This window comes from Triturus cristatus, chromosome 8, assembly GCF_964204655.1.
Source record: "Triturus cristatus chromosome 8, aTriCri1.1, whole genome shotgun sequence".
Taxonomy (NCBI): domain Eukaryota; kingdom Metazoa; phylum Chordata; class Amphibia; order Caudata; family Salamandridae; genus Triturus; species Triturus cristatus.
Genome location: NC_140591.1, coordinates 41762762 through 41782390, shown reverse-complemented (window position 1 = coordinate 41782390; position 19629 = coordinate 41762762). Strand labels below are relative to the sequence as shown.

Below are 19629 nucleotides of genomic sequence, written 5' to 3'. Positions count from 1 at the left end.
CCCAAGGCCTGTCAGGAGTTGTTCTGATACTGTAAAGGAGTTGAATACACTTTCCTGAGTATGTAAAGTGTTATGTTTTCACACCTCAATCCAGGGGTGAACCCTGAAATCTCATCCTGCGCGGAGCTCCATAACCCTGGGTAGAAGGTGCTACTTCATACCCTTGAAGCCTAACACCTGCAAATGTCACATGTATCAGTAAAACTGGTGCCAGGAGGCTGGAAACACACCCAAGGCCTTTCAGGCCCTATTCTGATACTGTAAAGGAGTTAAATACACTTTCCTGAGTATGTGACGTGTTTTATTTTCACACCTCCAGCCAGGGGTGAACGCTGATATCTCACCCTGCGCGGAGCTCCATAACCCTGGGTAGAAGGTGCGACTGCATCCCCTTGAAGCCTAACACCTGCAAATGTCACAAGTATCAGTAAAACTGGTGCCTGGACCCTGGAAACACACCCAAGGCCTTGCAGGCCTTGTTCTGATACTGTGAAGGAGTTAAATACACTTTACTGAGTCTGTAAAGTGTTTTGATTTCACCCCTGCAGCCAGGGGTGAAACCTGAAATCATACCCTGCGCGGAGCACCATAACCCTGGGTAGAAGGTGCGACTTCATCCCCTTGAAGCCTAACACCTGCAAATGTCACAAGAATCAGTAAAACTGGTGCCTGGAGGCTGGAAACACACCCAAGGCGTTGCAGGCCTTGTTCTGACACTGTGAAGGAGTTAATTACACTTTACTGAGTCTGTGAAGTGTTTTGATTTCACACCTCCAGCCAGGGGTGAACCCTGCAATCTCACCCTGTGCAGAGCTCCATAACCCTGGGTAGAAGGTGTGAATTCATCCCCTTGAAGCATAACACCTCAAAATGTCACAAGTATCAGTAAAACTGGTGCCTGGAGGCTGGAAACACACCCAAGGCCTTGCAGGCCTTATTCTGATACTGTAAAGGAGTTAAATACACTTTCCTGAGTATGTGAAGTGTTTTATTATCACACCTCCATCCAGGGGTGAACCCTGAAATCTCACCCTGCGCGGAGCGCCATAACCCTGGGTAGAAGGAGCGACTTCATCCCCTTGAAGCCTAACACCTGCAAATGTCACAAGTATCAGTAAAATTGGTGCCTGGAGGCTGGAGGTAGGCCCAAGGCCTTGCAGGCCTTGTTCTGATACTGTAAAGGGGTTAAATACACTTTGCTGAGTATGTGAAGTGTTGCGTTTTCACATCTCCAGCCAGGGGCGAAACTTGAAATCTTACCCTGCGCGGAGCTCCATAGCCCTGGGTAGAACGAGCGACTGTGTCCCCATAAACCTGTAATTTTCAAAATGTCATAAAAAGAATAAAACAAGCGCCTGGAGGCTAGAAATGGGCCCGAGACACTGAAGTCTTGGATCTGATAATGTAAAGGGCTCTATGTACCCTTTGAGTGAAGTATTTTTCCCACCTCCAGTCGTGGGGTAAATCCTGAAATATTACCCCAATTGGAGCACCACAGCCCTGTGTAGAAAAAGTGACTTTGTCCCCTTTGCCCGAAAATTTTAGTATTTTTTTGTTTTTTCATTTTTTATTAAACATTGTTAAAGGGGTGACTGGAGGCTACAAAATGGACCAGATACTGTGAAGGACGTTATTTCATTTTTGGGTGAAAAAAAATAAAAATATATGTATTTTATTAGGATTACGATTTTTTCTTTTTTTTTGGGGGGGCCCATCTCCAGCTGAGGGGGAAAACCTGAAATGTTACCCGAAGCGGAGCTCCATTGCCCCGGGTAGAAGTAGTGCCATGGTCCCCTTGAACCAAAATGTCAACAAAACAATTACAAAAAAAAAAAAAGCACTAAAACAGGTGCTTAGAGGCCCGGAGGGTCCCGAAATCGGTCACAAAAAAAAAATGAGGATCCCACGCCCCATGGGCCTGCATGGGAACTCTATTTTACCGACTATTAAGCCCCCACGAAGTGGGGGCTTACAGCGGCCGAGCGGGAGACAAAAGTTAGAGTTAGCGCGGCCTGTCCGCCGCCCGGCCATCTGGTCGCGCAGCTCCGAGGGCCATCTGGTCGCGCAACTCGGCGACCAGATGGCCGGCCGCGCGGCCGGCGCCGCAAACTCTAATCTGTGTCCCTCGTCCGTGTTCTGTAAGCCCCCACGTAGTGGGGGCCTAATAGTCGAGGGAGATGACCGGCCCTGGGCCGGGCCAAACTCGCCGTGGGTCCCCAGTCCAGGGCTCCAGGATGATGGGCCCCCCAGGCCGGGCTATACCCGCCTTATGTCCCCAGTCCAGGGCCCCAGGATGATGGGCCCCCCAGGCCGGGCTATACCCGCCTTATGTCCCCAGTCCAGGGCTTCAGGATAGCGGGCCCCGTGGGCTGCACAGTGATGATCGCGCCCCTGGACCCTCATGCCGGGACGCCCTGGCTCCCGGACAGTGCCTTGCATGGCGGCTGCGGAGAAATTACCCTGGTGTCCCCCTCACCCACCCAACCGGCTGTGGGCCTAGAAAGGAGCCTGGCCTGCCCTGCGGGAACCCTAGTGCATAGACACAGCTCTCCCATGACATCGTGGTCGGCTCTTAAAAGAGCCTTTGGGTATTGTTTTGTTTTTTTTCCGTGGGAAAGCCGAGTGTTTAACCGCCGAATCCGTAGAGGGTGCGACCCTGACGCTTCAGGGCGTAGACCACATCCATGGCGGTGACGGTCTTCCTCTTGGCGTGCTCGGTGTAGGTGACGGCGTCCCGGATCACGTTCTCCAGGAAAACCTTCAACACCCCGCGGGTCTCCTCGTAGATGAGGCCGGAGATGCGCTTGACCCCGCCACGGCGCGCCAGGCGGCGAATGGCTGGCTTGGTGATGCCCTGGATGTTGTCCCGGAGCACCTTGCGGTGCCTCTTGGCGCCGCCTTTGCCGAGCCCCTTCCCTCCTTTACCGCGTCCAGACATGGTCTCCTGTCGGTGCTGTGACTGAGCAGAAATGAAGGCCGCGGCCAGCGGCTGCTGCTTATATGGAGGAGCTGTGGCGGACCGGCTAGGGCGCTCCAAGCGGCCCACGTGACTCAACGGAAGCCGAGGGGGAGCCCGGCCCTGGACCGCCCTCTGCAGGGAGCGGAGGTGGGGGGCTGGAGCGGCCGTTGCCGTTTGAAAAAGAGCGCGCTCCCAGCCGCCTCTTTGTCGTGGGCTCAGCAGCTGCCGCCGGGGCACAGATCACAGTCAAGCACACACACACACGCCTCCCTTCCCGGCCACCACTCGTCACCGCGGCCCGCCTAACCCTGGCGCTCGGTGCCCGCTCCCACTATGAACAGAAGGCTCTGAAATGTTTTAATGGAGCCAACACATTAACGGCCTCACCGGCACCACCCCGCTGTGTGCGGCCGCCCGTAACAATGTCCACATGTCACGCCCGGTTTTGGCAAGTCTGTCAACTGCCCCTATAAAAATGTATAATTTTTTTTTTTGTAACAAAAACATTATTATTGTCGGCCTCAAGCCAGGTTTTGGGACGGGGGCAACATTTATGTGTAGGTCCGACGAATTGGGCATGCCCTCCTATGTAGCGACGGTGCGGGCGCTGCCGCAACTATGAAGCCGCCAGAGTAACACCTTGGCCACGGATACGCTCTTTGATGGAGTCTGTGATTGGCCCTGAAAAGAGCCTTTGTGTTTAGGGTGTGTTTCCACGGTGGTCTGCGGGCCTTTACTTGCTTGCTTTGCCCCCTGCCTTGTGGCTCTCGGTTTTCTTGGGCAGCAGCACGGCCTGGATGTTGGGCAGGACTCCTCCCTGGGCGATGGTGACTCGGCCCAGCAGCTTGTTCAGCTCCTCGTCGTTGCGGATGGCCAGCTGGAGGTGTCTGGGGATGATGCGGGTCTTCTTGTTGTCCCGGGCCGCGTTGCCGGCCAGCTCCAGGATCTCAGCGGTCAGGTACTCCAGGACTGCAGCCAGATAGACTGGGGCACCGGCGCCCACCCTCTCGGCATAGCTTCCCTTCCGGAGCAGCCTTTGCACACGGCCCACGGGGAACTGGAGCCCGGCTCTGGAAGAGCGTGTCTTGGCCTTAGCGCGGGCCTTTCCTCCTTGCTTTCCGCGTCCAGACATGGCGATGGCTGCAGGGGCTCACTCACACAACAGAGAGACTAATAACGCTGTTCTGCGGGACTCCGGCGATATAAAGACTTCGGGTGCGTCTGATTGGTTGACAGCTAGACGCTGATAGTACTTCTCATTGGATGGAGGAGGGCTTCTGTTTCACCAATCAGAGTCCCAGAACCGCAGTACACTAGGAGGTGGGGGCTTGCCAATGAGGAGGGAGAGCAGAGAAGCAGCTACTTTACACGCCCAGCCCAGCCTATAAATACAAGTGCCGGGCTCGCCTGCCTTATTTCTCTCGGCTCCACAGGAAGCGGTGCAGATTGTCGATCATGCCTGAACCAGCCAAGTCCGCGCCGGCTCCCAAGAAGGGCTCCAAGAAAGCGCTCTCCAAGCCGCCCAAGAAGGACGGGAAGAAGCGCAAGAGGAGCAGGAAGGAAAGCTATGCCATCTACATTTACAAAGTGATGAAGCAGGTGCACCCGGACACCGGCATCTCCTCCAAGGCCATGGGCATCATGAACTCCTTCGTGAACGACATCTTCGAGCGCATCGCCGGGGAGGCTTCCCGCCTGGCCCACTACAACCAGCGGCGCACCATCACCTCCCGGGAGATCCAGACGGCAGTGCGTCTGCTGCTGCCCGGAGAGCTGGCCAAGCACGCCGTGTCCGAGGGCACCAAGGCCGTCACCAAGTACACCAGCGCCAAGTAAGGCTTCGAGGCGCATCCCCAACAAACACAACGGCTCTTTTAACCCCTTCAGTGCCCATGACGAGCTGGACTCGTCATGGGCTGCGGTGGCGCTGTGCCCATGACGAGTCCAGCTCGTCATGAACTCCGCCCGCTAATAAAAAGCGCGGCATTGGGCGGGGAAAGGGGCGGGCATGCAAGGGGTTAAGGGCCACCAAGTCCTCCCCTAAGAGCTAATGTGCTTCTAATATGACCGGAGACATACGTGTTTTAAAAGGGAATGTTGAGCGCACAAGACCTCCTCTCACGGGGCTTGCTGCAGACCGAGGGACGATGGAGCAGGCAACCCGTTTTGCCTGTTTAAATAAACCTGTGTATATGAATGAGCCCTCTCTTTGGGACTGTTGGAAGGCGGACCCCGAGGAGTCGGTGAGACCACCAAGGGGGGGCCCTCTCACTGCACGAAGTAGCCGAGCGCTACCGAGAAGTCTCCTGAGAGATCCTTCTCCTATCACGTACTAGCACAGTAACACCACCACACAGGACTCAAGGAGGTTGTCTTGTGACAAGCAATTCTTTATCAGCAATAAAAAAGGTTACGAGGTCAATATTTACACGAAGGGATCGAGGGATCCACCAAAAGTCTCAGTGTCTCTTTGGAAGGGTCGGGGTAGCGGGACAGTCTTTGGCAGGAATGCGGTACGAGGGTACCTGGGGCCCAGTTCTTATCCTCAAGCTGGAGGACCTCCGGATCTCGGAGGGGTCGAGCCGCGACGGCTTCAGCAGGCTCTGGCGTACAGTTCGTGGAGAGCCGCGATTCAATCAGCAGGGCTCTCAAGATGGTTTCTGCTCAGCTCGAGCCGCGACGTCGTCAGCAGGGCTCCGAGGAAGGTTTCAGCGAGGTTGGGCCGCGACAGCGTCAGCAGGGCTCCGATGTTCCAGGTGGTTCAGAAAGGGTTCACAAGAAGGAGCCGCGACGCAGTCAGCAGGGCTCGTGATGGTTCCGACAAGAGTTCTTCTCCATAGGGTCAGCCGCGATTCAATCAGCAGGGCTCTCGACTCCGGGATACAACTGCCGAGCTGTGGTGGGGTCGCTCCAGATATAGGCCTGGAGCCCTTTGATGTCCGGACCTATGCGCCCGAGGGGGCGGAGTGGCCGGGTGGAGGTGGCCAGACGCCCAGCAGGAGAGGCGCCAGGCCCCTGGGAGTTGCAGGGCGATCACACCTCGAGAGGGGAGGACAGGTGGGGGTCCCATCGATACTGTCCTCCGCCGGGGGTGATGAATGGTTCCTGCGGCACCCCCTGACTAGTTCGTGGTGCCTCGATGTCGGGGCTTCGCTGGGGGTCGAGGCCGGGTTGAGCGGGGTCGCGCCGGCTGGTGCACGGTGTGACGTGGATGCCAACAAGATGGCGGAGCCACGAGGAGTATGCGACCACGTGCAGCTCCGGGTGAAGGGCCTTGGTGCAGTTCAGACGGGTGGCCTGTGACGGCCGGGGCGGGGAACGGCCACAATCCAGGGGGTTAAGGACCACGCCACGAGGCCGGGTCCAACAGGCGTCCCTCCCAGCCGAAGGCATGGAGAGTCACCCATCTCCTTGGGGATTCTCCTCGTCAAGGCGGAAGAAGCGGGACAGGCCGTCGGCGTTGGCGTGGTCATTGCCGGGCCGGTGTTCGACGTCAAAGTCCATCCCTTGTAGCGAGATGGACCACAGCAGCAGCTTGGGGTTCTCGCCCCGCATTCGCATTAACCATTGCAAGGGCCGGTGGTCGGTCTGGACCCGGAAGTGGGCGCCAAAGAGGTAGGGCCGGAGCTTCTTGAGGGCCCACACCACAGCGAAGGCCTCGCGCTCAATCGTGCTCCAGCGTTGCTCTCGGGGCAGTAGTCGTCGGCTGATGAAGGCCACTGGTCGGTCGAGCTCCTTTTCGTCGGCTTGGGATAGGACGGCCCCGATCCCATACTCGGAGGCGTCCGTCTGTACCACGAACTCCTTCTGGTAGTCCGGGGCCTGCAGCACCGGAGCAGTACACATGGCTGTTTTTAGGGTGTCGAAGGCTGTTTGGCAGCGGGGTGTCCAGTGTACCTTCTTGGGCTGCTTTTTGGACGTTAACTCTGTGAGGGGGCCCACAATGCTCCCATAGTCCCGGATAAACCGCCGGTATTATTCGGTGAGGCCCAGGAAGGCCCGGACAGCGGTCTGGGTAGTGGGGGGTTCCCAGGTCTGGATGGCATCTATCTTCGCTTGGAGGGGGGCCACCCGCCCGCTCCCCACTTGATGGCCCAGGTAGGTCACGGATCCGTGGCCGATTTGACATTTGCTGGCCTTGATTGTGAGCCCGGCCTAATGGAGGGCGGCCAGGACGGCCTTCAGGTGGAGGAGGTGCTCGGCCCAGTGGTTGCTGTACACGGCAATGTCATCTAAGTAGGCCGCGCTGAAGGCCTCAAGCCCGGCCAAAACCTTGTTCACCAGTCTTTGGAAGGTGGCCGGGGCGTTCTTCATTCCGAAGGGCATCACCCGAAAGTGGTAATGCCCATCCGGAGTCGAAAAGGCGGATCTTTCTTGGGCGCCGGGGGTGAGCTGGATTTGCCAGTACCCGGCGGTGAGGTCCAGCGTGCTCAAGTAGCGAGCGGCCCCTAGGCGGTCGATGAGTTCGTCGGCCCGGGGTATCGGGTGTGCGTCTGTCTTGGTTACTGTATTCAGGGCTCGGTAGTCCACGCAGAATCGCAACTCCGGGGGGTGACCAGGAGCTGCGGCCTTGGGCACCAGGACGACAGGGCTGGCCCACGGGCTGTCGGAAGGCTCGATGACCCCCAGGGCCAGCATCTTCGCTACTTCGGCCTGGATGCAGGCCCGCACTCGGTCAGGCACCCGGTAGGCTCTGTGTCGTATAGGGGGGCTCTCCCCGGTGTCGACGTCGTGGACGCACCAGTGGGTCACCCCCGGGGTGAGAGAGAAGAGGGCTGCGTAGTCCCGCAGTAGTTGCTGGCAGTCGTTGCGCTGTTCCGGGGTCAGGGACGAGGCGAGTTGGACCCCTTCGATCGATCCATCGTGAATGTCGGATTGCAAGAGGTCGGGCAAGGGCTCGGAGTCGTCCTCGCACCCCTCGTCGGTCGCCAGCAGCAGGCTCAGTTCGGTCCGGGCGAAGTGGGGTTTTAGCCTGTTAGCATGTAGGACCCTGAGGGGGTTCCGGGGGGACTCCAGATCGACCAGGTAGGTGACGGGACTCTTCTTCTCCACCACCTGGAAGGGCCCGGTCCACTTGTCCTGGAGGGCGCCGGGCTCGACCGGGGCCATGACCCACACTTTCTGACCTGGCTCGAATTCTACAGTAGAGGTGTTGCGATCGTACCACCGCTTCATGTCCTCCTGGCTGGCCTCGAGGTTGGCTTCGGCCATGGCTCGGAACTTGCGGGTCTGGTTTCGGAGGATCAGGAGGTATCGGTAGACGTCAGGAGGGGCGCCTCGGGGCTTCATCTCCCAGCCCTCCTTGACCAGGCTGAGCGGTCCACGGACCGGGTGTCCATACAGTAGTTCAAACGGGCTGAACCCCAGGGACTTCTGCGGGACCTCCCGATAGGCAAACAGGAGGCAGGGCAGCAGGACATCCCATTTCCGCCTGAGGGGCTCTTCCAGGCCCTGGATCATCCCTTTTAATGTTCGGTTGAACCGCTCAACCAGTCCGTTCCCCTGAGGGTGATAGGGGGTCGTGAACTTGTATGTGACCCCGCACTGTTGCCACAGGGACCGCATGTACCTGGAGATAAAGTTCGTGCCGCGGTCGCTCACCACTTCGCTGGGGAATCCCACTCGGGAGAAGATCCCCATCAAGGCCCGGCCTACCACAGGGGCCGTTATAGTTCTTAGCGGGACCGCCTCCGGGTACCTGGTGGCGTGGTCCACGAGGACCAGGATGAAGCGGTGGCCCAGGGCGGTTTGGGGGTCCAGGGGTCCCACAATATCGATTCCGACCCGTTCGAACGGGGTGCTGACGGCGGGAAAGGGCTGGAGGGGGGCCTTGACCCGACCCCCCGTCTTTCCGCTGGCTTGGCAGGTCTGGCAGGACCGGCAGTGGTTGTCCACATCTCTCCGCATCCGGGGCCAGTAGAAGTGGGTCACCAGACGACTGTACGTTTTGTCTTGCCCCAAGTGTCCGGCGAGGGGCACATCATGGGCCAGGTTAAGAAGGAACTCCCGGAAGCGGAGGGGGACCACCAACACGCGGCTGGCCCTGAGTTCTGCTACTTTCTGTTCACTGTACAACAGGCCCTCGGCCCAGTAGATCCAGTGGGTGCCGGTCTGGTCACCGTTGGCTTGCGCGGTCGCTTGTTGTCGGACCCCTTCGAGAGAAGGACAGGACTGTTGCTCTTGCTGGAACTGTTCTCGGGTGGGGCCCCCCTCGTGTTGCCATTGCGTCAGCTCTGGTAGGGCGCTCGGAGAAGCCCTCTCTTCGGGGGAGGATTCGCTGGGCCCAGGGTCGGTGTCCGCCTCCTCCTCGCCGCTGGTGGGAGGGGGTGTGAGCTAAGGGTGGGCGTAGTTCGCGAAGTAGCACTTCGCGAAGCTACGCAAAGTGAAGTTCGCACTACGCGAGCTACGCGTAGCACTTCGCGAACTGCGAAGTAACATGTTCGCACTGTGCAAGATGTTGTTTTCAATGATTGCACAGTGCGGACAAGCAACCGGCACTGTGCAATCATTGAAAATGGCATCTTGCACAGTGCGAGCTGTAGTTTTCTGCTGCTCGAGTAGATTTTTACTCGAGCTGCAGCTTTCTCAACGCGAACTGGTAGTTTCTCATCGCGAGCGGTCGCGAGCATACGCGACCCCTCGCAATGAGAAACCTGACCTTCTCGCGTTGGGAATCTCGCCGGGAGGTTTATTTTCCATGCTCGCGATCGCAAACAAGGAAAAAGTCTCGCCAGGATGTCATTTTGCTTGCTCGCGGTCGCGAGCAAGCAAAAAATGACCGCAGCACTACGCAACACTACGCTACGCGTGTTCGCACTGTGCTACGTGCAGTTCGCGTAGTGCGAAGTAGCGCGAACTTCGCAAACTACGCGAGCGTAGCGTAGTGCTTCGCCCAGGCCTAGTGTGAGCCCCTCGGGTTGGGCGGTCCCGGAGGTCGAGGATGAGCGGGGGGCCTGGGCGGTCATGGACCGGGTGATGGCGCAGGCCCAATCAGCCAGTCCCAACATTCGGAGGTGCTCTCGCCGCTCTACTTGAGCCCAGGGGGAACTTTCCAAGTCGTTCCCCAGGAGACAGTCGACCGGGGCGTCGTCGCGCACTGTCAATTTCAGCAGGCCCGTCACCCCTCCCCACTCGAAGGGGACCAGGGCCATCTGGCATAGGCTTTCACTGTTGTCGGCCGTCCGTACGGGGCACAGCACATTCGGTAGAATCTGTTCAGGGGTCACCAGGTGGCAGCGGACAGCGGTGATACTGGCGCCTGTGTCACGAAGGGCTTCGGCCCGTTGTCCATTGACCGTGACCTGCTGCCGGTACTTCTGGGTGTTGGTTGGGATGGGGGTGCAGGGTACCATCTCTCGGCTACCCAGGCAGACCAGGGACATGGCTGCCGGCTCCCACTCAGTGTTCTCTCGGTCGAGGGCCTCCTCTTCCTCTTCTCCTCCCCCCAAGGCGGCGGCTGTCAGCTGCCGGGGCGGGGGCCCGCCGGCCCCGTTTCTTCGGTTCAGAGGGCAGGCCGGATCGCTGGCAAAGTGTCCGGTTTGTTGGCAGCCGTAGCAGGTCACTGGGGGCCATGGTCCGGGTCGGGCCGGGCCCACCCTTCGGGCTAGGCTCGGGGAGAGATGTGGCTGCGGTGGCCCTCGAGGGGGGCTCCTGGGGGCCCCGGCGGGAGGGTCTCGGTTCCTGTTCGGCCCTCCCCCCCACCGCGCTGGCGGGGGGGTCCGTTGGGGTTCCTCTGGTACTCCCCCATTGAGTTCCGGGGGACCCGGGAGTTGACCCATCGATCGACCTCGACGGCAAGTTTTCGTGGGTCGGTCATTTTGCTGTCGAGGAGGTGCTGTCTCAGTTCCACGAAGCAATTGTTGGAAAGGTGTTCCCACACGATGAGGTCGACCAGCTGCCCGTAGGTGGTTACTTTGCTCCCTTTGATCCACCCTTCTAGGGCCCGACTGAAAAAGTCCACATATTCTACCCATGTGGTACCCGGGATTTTCTTGCAGTCTCTGAACCGCTGGCGGTACATTTCCGCTGTTAGCCCGTAGCGGGTGAGCAGGGCCTCCTTCATGTGATCGTAGGAGGTCATCACCTCCTCCGGTAGCTGGAGCAGCGTGTCCCGCCCTTCACTCAGGAACCGCCCCCACAGGCCCGCGCCCCAGTCTTTTCGGGGCACCCGATGAGAGGTCATGGCCACCTCGTAGGCCTTGAACCATTGTTGGATGTCGTCATTCTTGTAATACTCCTTGACGACCTCTTTCGGGATATGTACCTTGGCCTCGGAAGGCGGTAGAGTGTCTCTAGTACCGGGGGTGTCGGTCCCTCCGTTCTTGGCCTTGATCTCGAGCTCCTTGAGACTGCGCTCGTGCTCAAGAGTTAGTTTCTTTTCCTCCAACTCCCGGTGTCGTCTCTTCTCCTCTATCTCTTCTTGAAGGCGTAGCTGCTCTAGGGCCAGTTTCTTTTCTGCCAGCTGGAGTTCGCCGTCCAGCCGCAGTCGGGCGAGCTCTAGCTCGTGGCTCCGGACCTTTTCCCGCTCTCGTATTTCTTCTTCGGAGAGGCCGGTTTCTAGGCTCTTTCTTCCTCCGGTTGCCGGAGTCAGTGCGGTTGCTGTGGTCTCAGTCAGGGGCAAGGGCCCTTCTTCCTGGGAGGGGCCTGCCCCGGCCTCCAACCATGCCCTCAGAGCTTTCTGCATCTCCTCTTTGGTACCTAGGCTGGAGGTTGCAATGCCTTTGTCTTTGCAGAACTGTTTTAATTCTTTGTGCGTATATTCTTCCAGCCGTTCGGGCTGGAACTCCATTGTCGCGTTGTTTTCCTGGCTGCTCATGATGCTGTTCGTTTGGATGGGTAGCTAGTGGGTACTGGCTGGTACGTATTGCGTTCGGCTCGGATCCCGTCGCTGCCACCAAATGTTGGAAGGCGGACCCCGAGGAGTCGGTGAGACCACCAAGGGGGGGCCCTCTCACTGCACGAAGTAGCCGAGCGCTGCCGAGAAGTCTCCTGAGAGATCCTTCTCCTATCACGTACTAGCACAGTAACACCACCACACAGGACTCAAGGAGGTTGTCTTGTGACAAGCAATTCTTTATCAGCAATAAAAAAGGTTACGAGGTCAATATTTACACGAAGGGATCGAGGGATCCACCAAAAGTCTCAGTGTCTCTTTGGAAGGGTCGGGGTAGCGGGACAGTCTTTGGCAGGAATGCGGTACGAGGGTACCTGGGGCCCAGTTCTTATCCTCAAGCTGGAGGACCTCCGGATCTCGGAGGGGTCGAGCCGCGACGGCTTCAGCAGGCTCTGGCGTACAGTTCGTGGAGAGCCGCGATTCAATCAGCAGGGCTCTCAAGATGGTTTCTGCTCAGCTCGAGCCGCGACGTCGTCAGCAGGGCTCCGAGGAAGGTTTCAGCGAGGTTGGGCCGCGACAGCGTCAGCAGGGCTCCGATGTTCCAGGTGGTTCAGAAAGGGTTCACAAGAAGGAGCCGCGACGCAGTCAGCAGGGCTCGTGATGGTTCCGACAAGAGTTCTTCTCCATAGGGTCAGCCGCGATTCAATCAGCAGGGCTCTCGACTCCGGGATACAACTGCCGAGCTGTGGTGGGGTCGCTCCAGATATAGGCCTGGAGCCCTTTGATGTCCGGACCTATGCGCCCGAGGGGGCGGAGTGGCCGGGTGGAGGTGGCCAGACGCCCAGCAGGAGAGGCGCCAGGCCCCTGGGAGTTGCAGGGCGATCACACCTCGAGAGGGGAGGACAGGTAGGGGTCCCATCGATACTGTCCTCCGCCGGGGGTGATGAATGGTTCCTGCGGCACCCCCTGACTAGTTCGTGGTGCCTCGATGTCGGGGCTTCGCTGGGGGTCGAGGCCGGGTTGAGCGGGGTCGCGCCGGCTGGTGCACGGTGTGACGTGGATGCCAACAAGATGGCGGAGCCACGAGGAGTATGCGACCACGTGCAGCTCCGGGTGAAGGGCCTTGGTGCAGTTCAGACGGGTGGCCTGTGACGGCCGGGGCGGGGAACGGCCACAATCCAGGGGGTTAAGGACCACGCCACGAGGCCGGGTCCAACAGGGACCAAGTGTCACACAAGCACTGTAATGTAGCAATGACGTTAAATAGGCCCCCACGGGCTTATTGTTTTCCATGTTTTGGGCGACCAGTTTTAGTGTGTGCGGGTGTCACGTTGTGTTTGTACTTTAAGACCAAGGGCAACGGCTATAGTCCGCCCCGGGACAAGCGCTCCCGAAATCAGACACATGAACCCGATGTACCCGGAGCACAGATGCCCCACAGCGCTGGCTTGTGACCAGCGGATCCCAACACGACCCTCTACCCAAACAAAGCTCTTTATTAAACGAAAGACACATTGAAGAGGTGGTTGTGCACTGTGAACTGGTGCTCTGGTTTCCCAGTGCCGGTAGAAGTTACCCAGTACTCGTGGTACTCTCAGCCAGCCCGCCCGCCAACCCACCCCGCCCACCCACCCTAACTTGAAGAACATGCCATGGCAGATAAGAGAAGCTCGTAAGTGACAGGGTAGTGGCCCTTAAAAGAGCCGTTGTGGTGGTTGTTCGGGTCGGTGTGTCTCCTTAGGCCCTCTCGCCTCGGATACGACGGGCCAGCTGGATGTCCTTGGGCATGATGGTCACCCTCTTGGCGTGGATGGCGCACAGGTTGGTGTCCTCGAAGAGCCCGACCAGGTAGGCCTCGCTGGCCTCTTGCAGGGCCATGACGGCGGAGCTCTGGAAGCGCAGGTCGGTCTTGAAGTCCTGGGCGATCTCCCTCACCAAGCGCTGGAAGGGCAGCTTGCGGATTAGGAGCTCGGTGGACTTCTGGTAGCGGCGGATCTCGCGGAGAGCCACGGTGCCGGGTCGGTAGCGGTGAGGCTTCTTGACTCCACCTGTGGCAGGCGCGCTCTTGCGAGCAGCCTTGGTGGCCAGCTGCTTGCGAGGCGCTTTGCCGCCGGTGGACTTGTGGGCTGTCTGCTTGGTGCAGGCCATGGCGGGAGCGGTCTCTCTCAGCGACGAGTGAGGAAGAATGGAGTTCAAGCAGGCAAGAGCCCTATTTATGCACTCGAAGACGGAGGGCTGCTGTGGTTGGCTGAAGCGACCGCCCCACGTTCGAAAATAGCCCGCGGTGTGCAACGATTGGCTACTCAACCGGAGGCTGCAGCCTGTCTCTCCAATGAGCTGAGGAGAAAAAGACACCCTCCGATTGGATGATGTAGCCGAAGCCCGCGCTTCGATCAGCCGTTGTCTCCGTGTCCACCCATTCATTTGTAGTCACACGAACCACTCGCCCCGGTCAACTGGGCGAGGAGCCCAGGATGTCATAAGTGTACCGCCCTTGGTCACCCTGGAACACGCCGCCATTAACTGCGCTCTGCGCTCGATTTCAAGTTCACAATCGTGCAGACACCATTTCGAGTCTGCCCGGATACAGTGAAAGCACCAAGACACCCGTTATCTCATATTTATTATAAACGGAGGTCTACTAACTCCCAGACCCCCTTCTATCTTTGTTATAAAGATTTCAATCCACGCAGCACCAAAAGAGCCGTTCATATGACCAAGATCACACACGGCACTCGTGTGCGGAATGGTGCGCTGTGGATTTACTGTGCCGTTTATTATTATAGAGAAGTGTGCACGCGGGGTGCAAGGGTGGGGACGAACAAGCTCTCTTCTAGACCGGGTGGATGGCTCTTAAAAGAGCCGTTGTGTTTGCAGTGTCTCGGTGCAAGCCCTTACTTCTTCTTGGGCGCTGCCTTCTTGGGCTTGGCTGCTTTGGGCTTGGCTGCCTTGGGTTTGACTACCTTGGCAGGGCTTTTTTTGGCCACTTTGGGCTTCGCCGCCTTGGCTTTCGCTGGGCTCTTGGCAGCCTTCTTGGCGGGGGCAGCCTTGGGCTTCTTGGGGCTCTTTGCGGCCGCTGGCTTCTTGACCTTCTTCGGGCTCTTCTTGACCCCCGCGGGAGCCTTTTTGGGCTTCTTGGCGGCAGGGGCAGCTTTCTTGGCCGCTGGTTTCTTGGTCTTGGCGGCCGCCTTCTTGGCCGCCTTCTTGCCCTCCAGCTGCTTCTTGTTCACCTTGAAAGATCCGGAGGCCCCTGTGCCCTTCAGCTGGGCCAGGGCGCCCTTGCTGACCAGGCTCTTCAGGGAGGCCTTAACCCTGCCCTTGTTCTTGTCCGCATCGTAGCCGACGGCGATCAGCCCCTTTTTCATGGCCGCCAGGGAGACCCCCTTCCTCTCGGCAGAGGCGGTCACCACCTTCAAGATCAGATCGGACACGCTGGGGCCGGAAGGCTTCTTGGCCTTGGAGGCCCCCGCTGCCTTCTTCTGCTGCTTCTTCTTGGGGGCGACCTCAGCGGGAGGCGCCGCGGCGGCTGGAGCGGTTTCGGCCATGTTCGATCAGGTCTCGGCGCGGGCGCTGTCACAGAACAGAAATGTCCCTCTCGGCCCGAGCCCCGTGAATATATACAGGGAGGAGCCAGCCTCTGATTGGTCGCGAGCAGACAGGGCTCTGCGAGGAACACTCGGCTCTCTGCTGCGAGCTGACTTTTGTGTTTCCTACCTTCCGATTATCCACGTTTTAAAACACAATCAGTTAAACACGCGCTCCCACGCATACATGACCAGGAGCCCAGCTTCGGCCCTCTCCCGGGCCTGCCCCCGTTTCGGATGCACCCCTCACCCCTGGCTTGTGATCCGCGGGGAGACTCGGCGCTCCCCCGATGGCGGACGCCTCCATGCCTGAAATCCCGGGCTCCGGGCCCCTTTTCCCCGGTCCACTCTCGCCTCCTGCGGCCGGGAGCGGCGGCCCGCGGGAGGGAGGGGGCTCCTGCAGGGAGCGGGCCCTGTGGCGTCACAGTGGGGCTGCGATGGCCGCGGGGAGCGCGTTCTGCAACGGGCCGAAGTAACACAGGGCTCCGCCGGCCGAGCGTGGGGTGGAAACAATGACAGGGAGTCCCCGTCCCGGGGGCCAGGGGGCCCTCCCCGCGCGCCTGCACCCTTCATTTCAGGGTTTACCCCTGGCTGGAGGTGGGAAAACAAAACAATCCACATAGTCACAGCTCCAGCCAGGGGTGAACCCTGAAATCTCACCCTGCGCGGAGCTCCATAACCCTGGGTAGAAGGTGCGACTTCATCCCCTTGAAGCTTATCTCCTCCAAAGGTCACAAAGTATCAGTAAAACTGGTGCCAGGAGGCTGGAAACGCACCCAATGCCTTTCAGGCCCTGTTCTGATACTGTAAAGGAGTTAAATACACTTTCCTGAGTATGTGAAGTGTTTTATTTTCACAGCTCCAGCCAGGGGTGAACCCTGAAATCGTACCCTGCGCGGAGCTCCATAACCCTGGGTAGAAGGTGCTACTTCATCCCCTTGAAGCCTAACACCTGCAAATGTCACAAGTATCAGTAAAACTGGTGCCAGGAGGCTGGAAGTAGGCCCAAGGCTTTGCAGGCCTTTTTCTGAAACTGTAAAGGAGTGAAATACACTTTACTGAGTATGTGAAGTGTTTTGTTTTCACCCCTGCAGCCAGGGGTGAAACCTGAAATCTTACCCTGCGCGGAGCTCCATAACCCTGGGTAGAAGGTGTGAATTCATCCCCTTGAAGCATAACACCTCAAAATGTCACAAGTATCAGTAAGACTGGTGCCTGGAGGCTGGAAACACACCCAAGGACTGCCAGGCCTTGTTCTGTTACTGTGAAGGAGTTAAATACACTTTCCTGAGTCTGTGAAGTGTTTTTTTTTCTCACCTCCAGCCAGGGCTGAACCCTGATATCTCACCCTGCGCGGAGCTCCATAACCCTGGGTAGAAGGTGCGACTTCATCCCCTTGAAGCCTAACACCTGCAAATGTCACAAGTATCAGTAAATTGGTGCCAGGAGGCTGGAAACACACCCAAGGCCTTGCAGGCCTGGATCTGATACTGTAAAGGGGTTAAATACACTTTACTGAGTATGTGAAGTGTTTTATTTTCACACCTCCAGCCAGGGGTGAAGCCTGAAATCTCACCCTGCGCCGAGCTCCATAACCCTGGGTAGAAGGTGCGACTTCACCCCCTTGAAGCTTAACACATCCAAGTGTCACAAGAATCAGTAAAACTGGTGCCAGGAGGCTGGAAGTAGGCCCAAGGCCTTGCAGGCCTTGTTCTGACATGGTGAAGGAGTTAAATACACTTTACTGAGTCTGTGAAGTGTTTTGATTTCACACCTCCAGCCAGGGTTATAACCTGAAATCATACCCTGCGCGAAGGTCCATAACCCTGGGTCGAAGGTGCAACTTCATCCCCTTGAAGCCCAACACCTGCAAATGTCACAAGTATCAGTAAAACTGGTGCCAGGAGGCTGGAAGTAGGCCCAAGGCTTTGCAGGCCTTTTTCTGATACTGTAAAGGAGTTAAATACACTTTCCTCAGTATGTGAAGTGTTTTATTTTCACACCTCCAGCCAGGGGTGAGCCCTGAAATCTCACCCTGCGCCGAGCTCCATAACCCTGGGTAGAAGGTGCGACTTCATCCCCTTGAAGCCTAACACCTGCAAATGTCACAAGTATCAGTAAAACTGGTGCCAGGAGCCTGGAAGTCGGCCCAAGGCCTTGCAGGCCTTGTTCTGATACTGTAAAGGGGTTAAATACACTTTACTGAGTATGTGAAGTGATTTGTTTTCACACCTCCAGCCAGGGGTGAAACCTGAAATCTTAACCTGCGCGGAGCTCCATAACCCTGGGTAGAAGGTGCGACTTCATCCCCTTGAAGCCTAACTCCTGCAAATGTCACAAGTATCAGTAAATTGGTGCCAGGAGGCTGGAAGATGGCCCAAGGCCTTCCAGGCCTTGTTCTGATATTGTGAAGGAGTTAACCCCTTCAGTGCCTGCCCCTTTCCCCGCCCTGTGCCGGCCGTTGCATTAGCGGGCGGGGTCTATGACGAGCTGGACTCGTCATGGGCACAGCGCAACCGCGGCCCATGACGAGTCCAGCTCATCATGGGCACTGAAGGGGTTAAATACACTTTACTGAGTATGTGAAGTGTTTTGATTTCACACCTCCAGCCAGGGTTGAAACCTGAAATCTTACCCTGCGCGAAGGTCCATGACCCTGGGTAGAAGGTGCGACTTCATCCCCTTGAAGCCTAACACCTGCAAATGTCACAAGTATCAGTAAAACTGGTGCCAGGAGGCTGGAAACACACCCAAGGCCTGGCAGGCCTTTTTCTGATACTGTAAAGGAGTTAAATACACTTTACTGAGTATGTGAAGTGTTTTATTTTCACCCCTCCAGCCAGGGTTGAGCCCTGAAATCTTACCCTGCGCGGAGCTCCATGACCCTGGGTAGAAGGTGCGACTTCATCCCCTTGAAGCCTAACACCTGCAAATGTCACACTTATCAGTAAAACTGGTGCCTGGAGGCTGGAAACACACCCAAGGCCTTGCAGGCCTTATTCTGATTAGGCGTGGGTGGCAAATTCGGTTCCGCTCGCAGATGTTGCCAAATTTTGGCATTTTTGCGTTATGCGCGGAACGCGAAAATGTCAAAACTGCCGCGATCCGCAGCGTAACGGAATTGTATCGCGCAAAATGGAGGTATCTTCGTGGATAAATATGCAGGGCAGGATTCTTTCTGGCACGGTGAGAGTGCGGAAATTACCGAGCACCAGGGAAGCAATACGTGTGATCCAGGTCCAGGGCGATGGTGACTTCGGGACAGAGCACGCGTGATGCAGCACCAGAGATGGGAAGTTTGTGAATCATAACTGATCACACAGCATCAGAGACAGAGCCCATGTGGCTCAGCATTGGAGACAGAGAACATGTTGTGACAACGTAAGTCGCTAACTCTTGGTACCAGGCACCCCCTCTCCCCCCTCGGTAATGGATGCCCCGCTAGTTCTCCTGTTAGAGTGTCCGGTCTAAGACTCTCTGGTGAAAGGGACGAGGCAGGCCCTGATGCAAGTGCTCCCTGCACGGCTCTGAGATGCTGCTGGGAGAAGAGGCCCCAAGAGTTCCCCATCGCTGCTCTAGAGGACGTTTCTCCCCTCACGATCGGTGAGAGAGCTCCGCTGGTTAGCATAGGCGATGCATGCATCTGATCCTGCAGGCTATACATGGCCAGTCCCCTCTACCGGGGTCTTTCCCACCACCGTGATGTCTGTTGTGCGCAGGTACTCATTGGAGCACGGATGTCTCCATGTGATGGAGAGCCTGTGGACATAGTTACGCCCATCCTTGCATCTCCCGCTCCCGCTCAGGGGGATACTAGAAACCCTCCTGCCCCAGCATCCAACTCAGGCAGCTGCAGAACGCTGCTTTTGAATAGGGCCTGGTCCTGGGCAGGCAGAACCGAATATAATGAGCTGCTGTGGGCTGTCTCAGCCTGAGGCTGGAGGGTACCAGCAGTCCCAGTCTATGGCACAGATCAGAGACAGTATAGGCATATTCGCATAACTTTGCGGATGAAAAAGCCTTCAAAGCCCATATCCAGAGACCCGCCTCCTTTTATTATCTCTGAAATGATTGAGCTAAAGAGTTTGAACTGGCGCTGGTGGCTCGGATTGCTCTCTGGACGTTCATTGCCAGGTGTTCAATGAAGTATTATTTCTTTATACAGTCACAATCGTGGAAGGCAATACATCTTTTTTATGTCTATATGTCAGTTGTTTGTGAGAGAGCGCACGAGACACAGACGGGAAGGGGAG

At 57.6% G+C, this 19629-nt stretch overlaps 4 protein-coding genes across 4 annotated transcripts; 1 reads left to right on the top strand and 3 right to left on the bottom strand.

The window, feature by feature from the left end:
• Positions 1 to 2626: 2626 nt before the first annotated feature.
• Positions 2627 to 2938, bottom strand: LOC146799934 (histone H4). The gene has a single exon (XM_085623692.1). It carries the CDS (start codon positions 2936 to 2938, stop codon positions 2627 to 2629), a length of 312 nt encoding a protein of 103 aa, XP_085479818.1.
• A 1476-nt stretch (positions 2939 to 4414) lies between these two features.
• LOC146799933 (histone H2B 1.2-like) lies at positions 4415 to 4795 on the top strand. Its single transcript, XM_085624023.1, has one exon. The coding sequence runs from the start codon at positions 4415 to 4417 to the stop codon at positions 4793 to 4795; it is 381 nt and encodes a 126-aa protein (XP_085480149.1).
• Positions 4796 to 13529: 8734 nt separating this feature from the next.
• Positions 13530 to 13940, bottom strand: LOC146799932 (histone H3-like). The gene has a single exon (XM_085624022.1). It carries the CDS (start codon positions 13938 to 13940, stop codon positions 13530 to 13532), a length of 411 nt encoding a protein of 136 aa, XP_085480148.1.
• Positions 13941 to 14686: 746 nt separating this feature from the next.
• Positions 14687 to 15337, bottom strand: LOC146799931 (histone H1.11R-like). The gene has a single exon (XM_085624021.1). The coding sequence runs from the start codon at positions 15335 to 15337 to the stop codon at positions 14687 to 14689; it is 651 nt and encodes a 216-aa protein (XP_085480147.1).
• Positions 15338 to 19629: the final 4292 nt, after the last annotated feature.

Excerpts from the sequence above, each read along its gene's own strand:
- LOC146799934 (XM_085623692.1), bottom strand. The coding sequence starts at position 2,938 with ATGTCTGGACGCGGTAAAGGAGGGAAGGGGCTCGGCAAAGGCGGCGCC.
- LOC146799931 (XM_085624021.1), bottom strand. The coding sequence starts at position 15,337 with ATGGCCGAAACCGCTCCAGCCGCCGCGGCGCCTCCCGCTGAGGTCGCC.
- LOC146799932 (XM_085624022.1), bottom strand. The coding sequence starts at position 13,940 with ATGGCCTGCACCAAGCAGACAGCCCACAAGTCCACCGGCGGCAAAGCG.
- LOC146799933 (XM_085624023.1), top strand. The coding sequence starts at position 4,415 with ATGCCTGAACCAGCCAAGTCCGCGCCGGCTCCCAAGAAGGGCTCCAAG.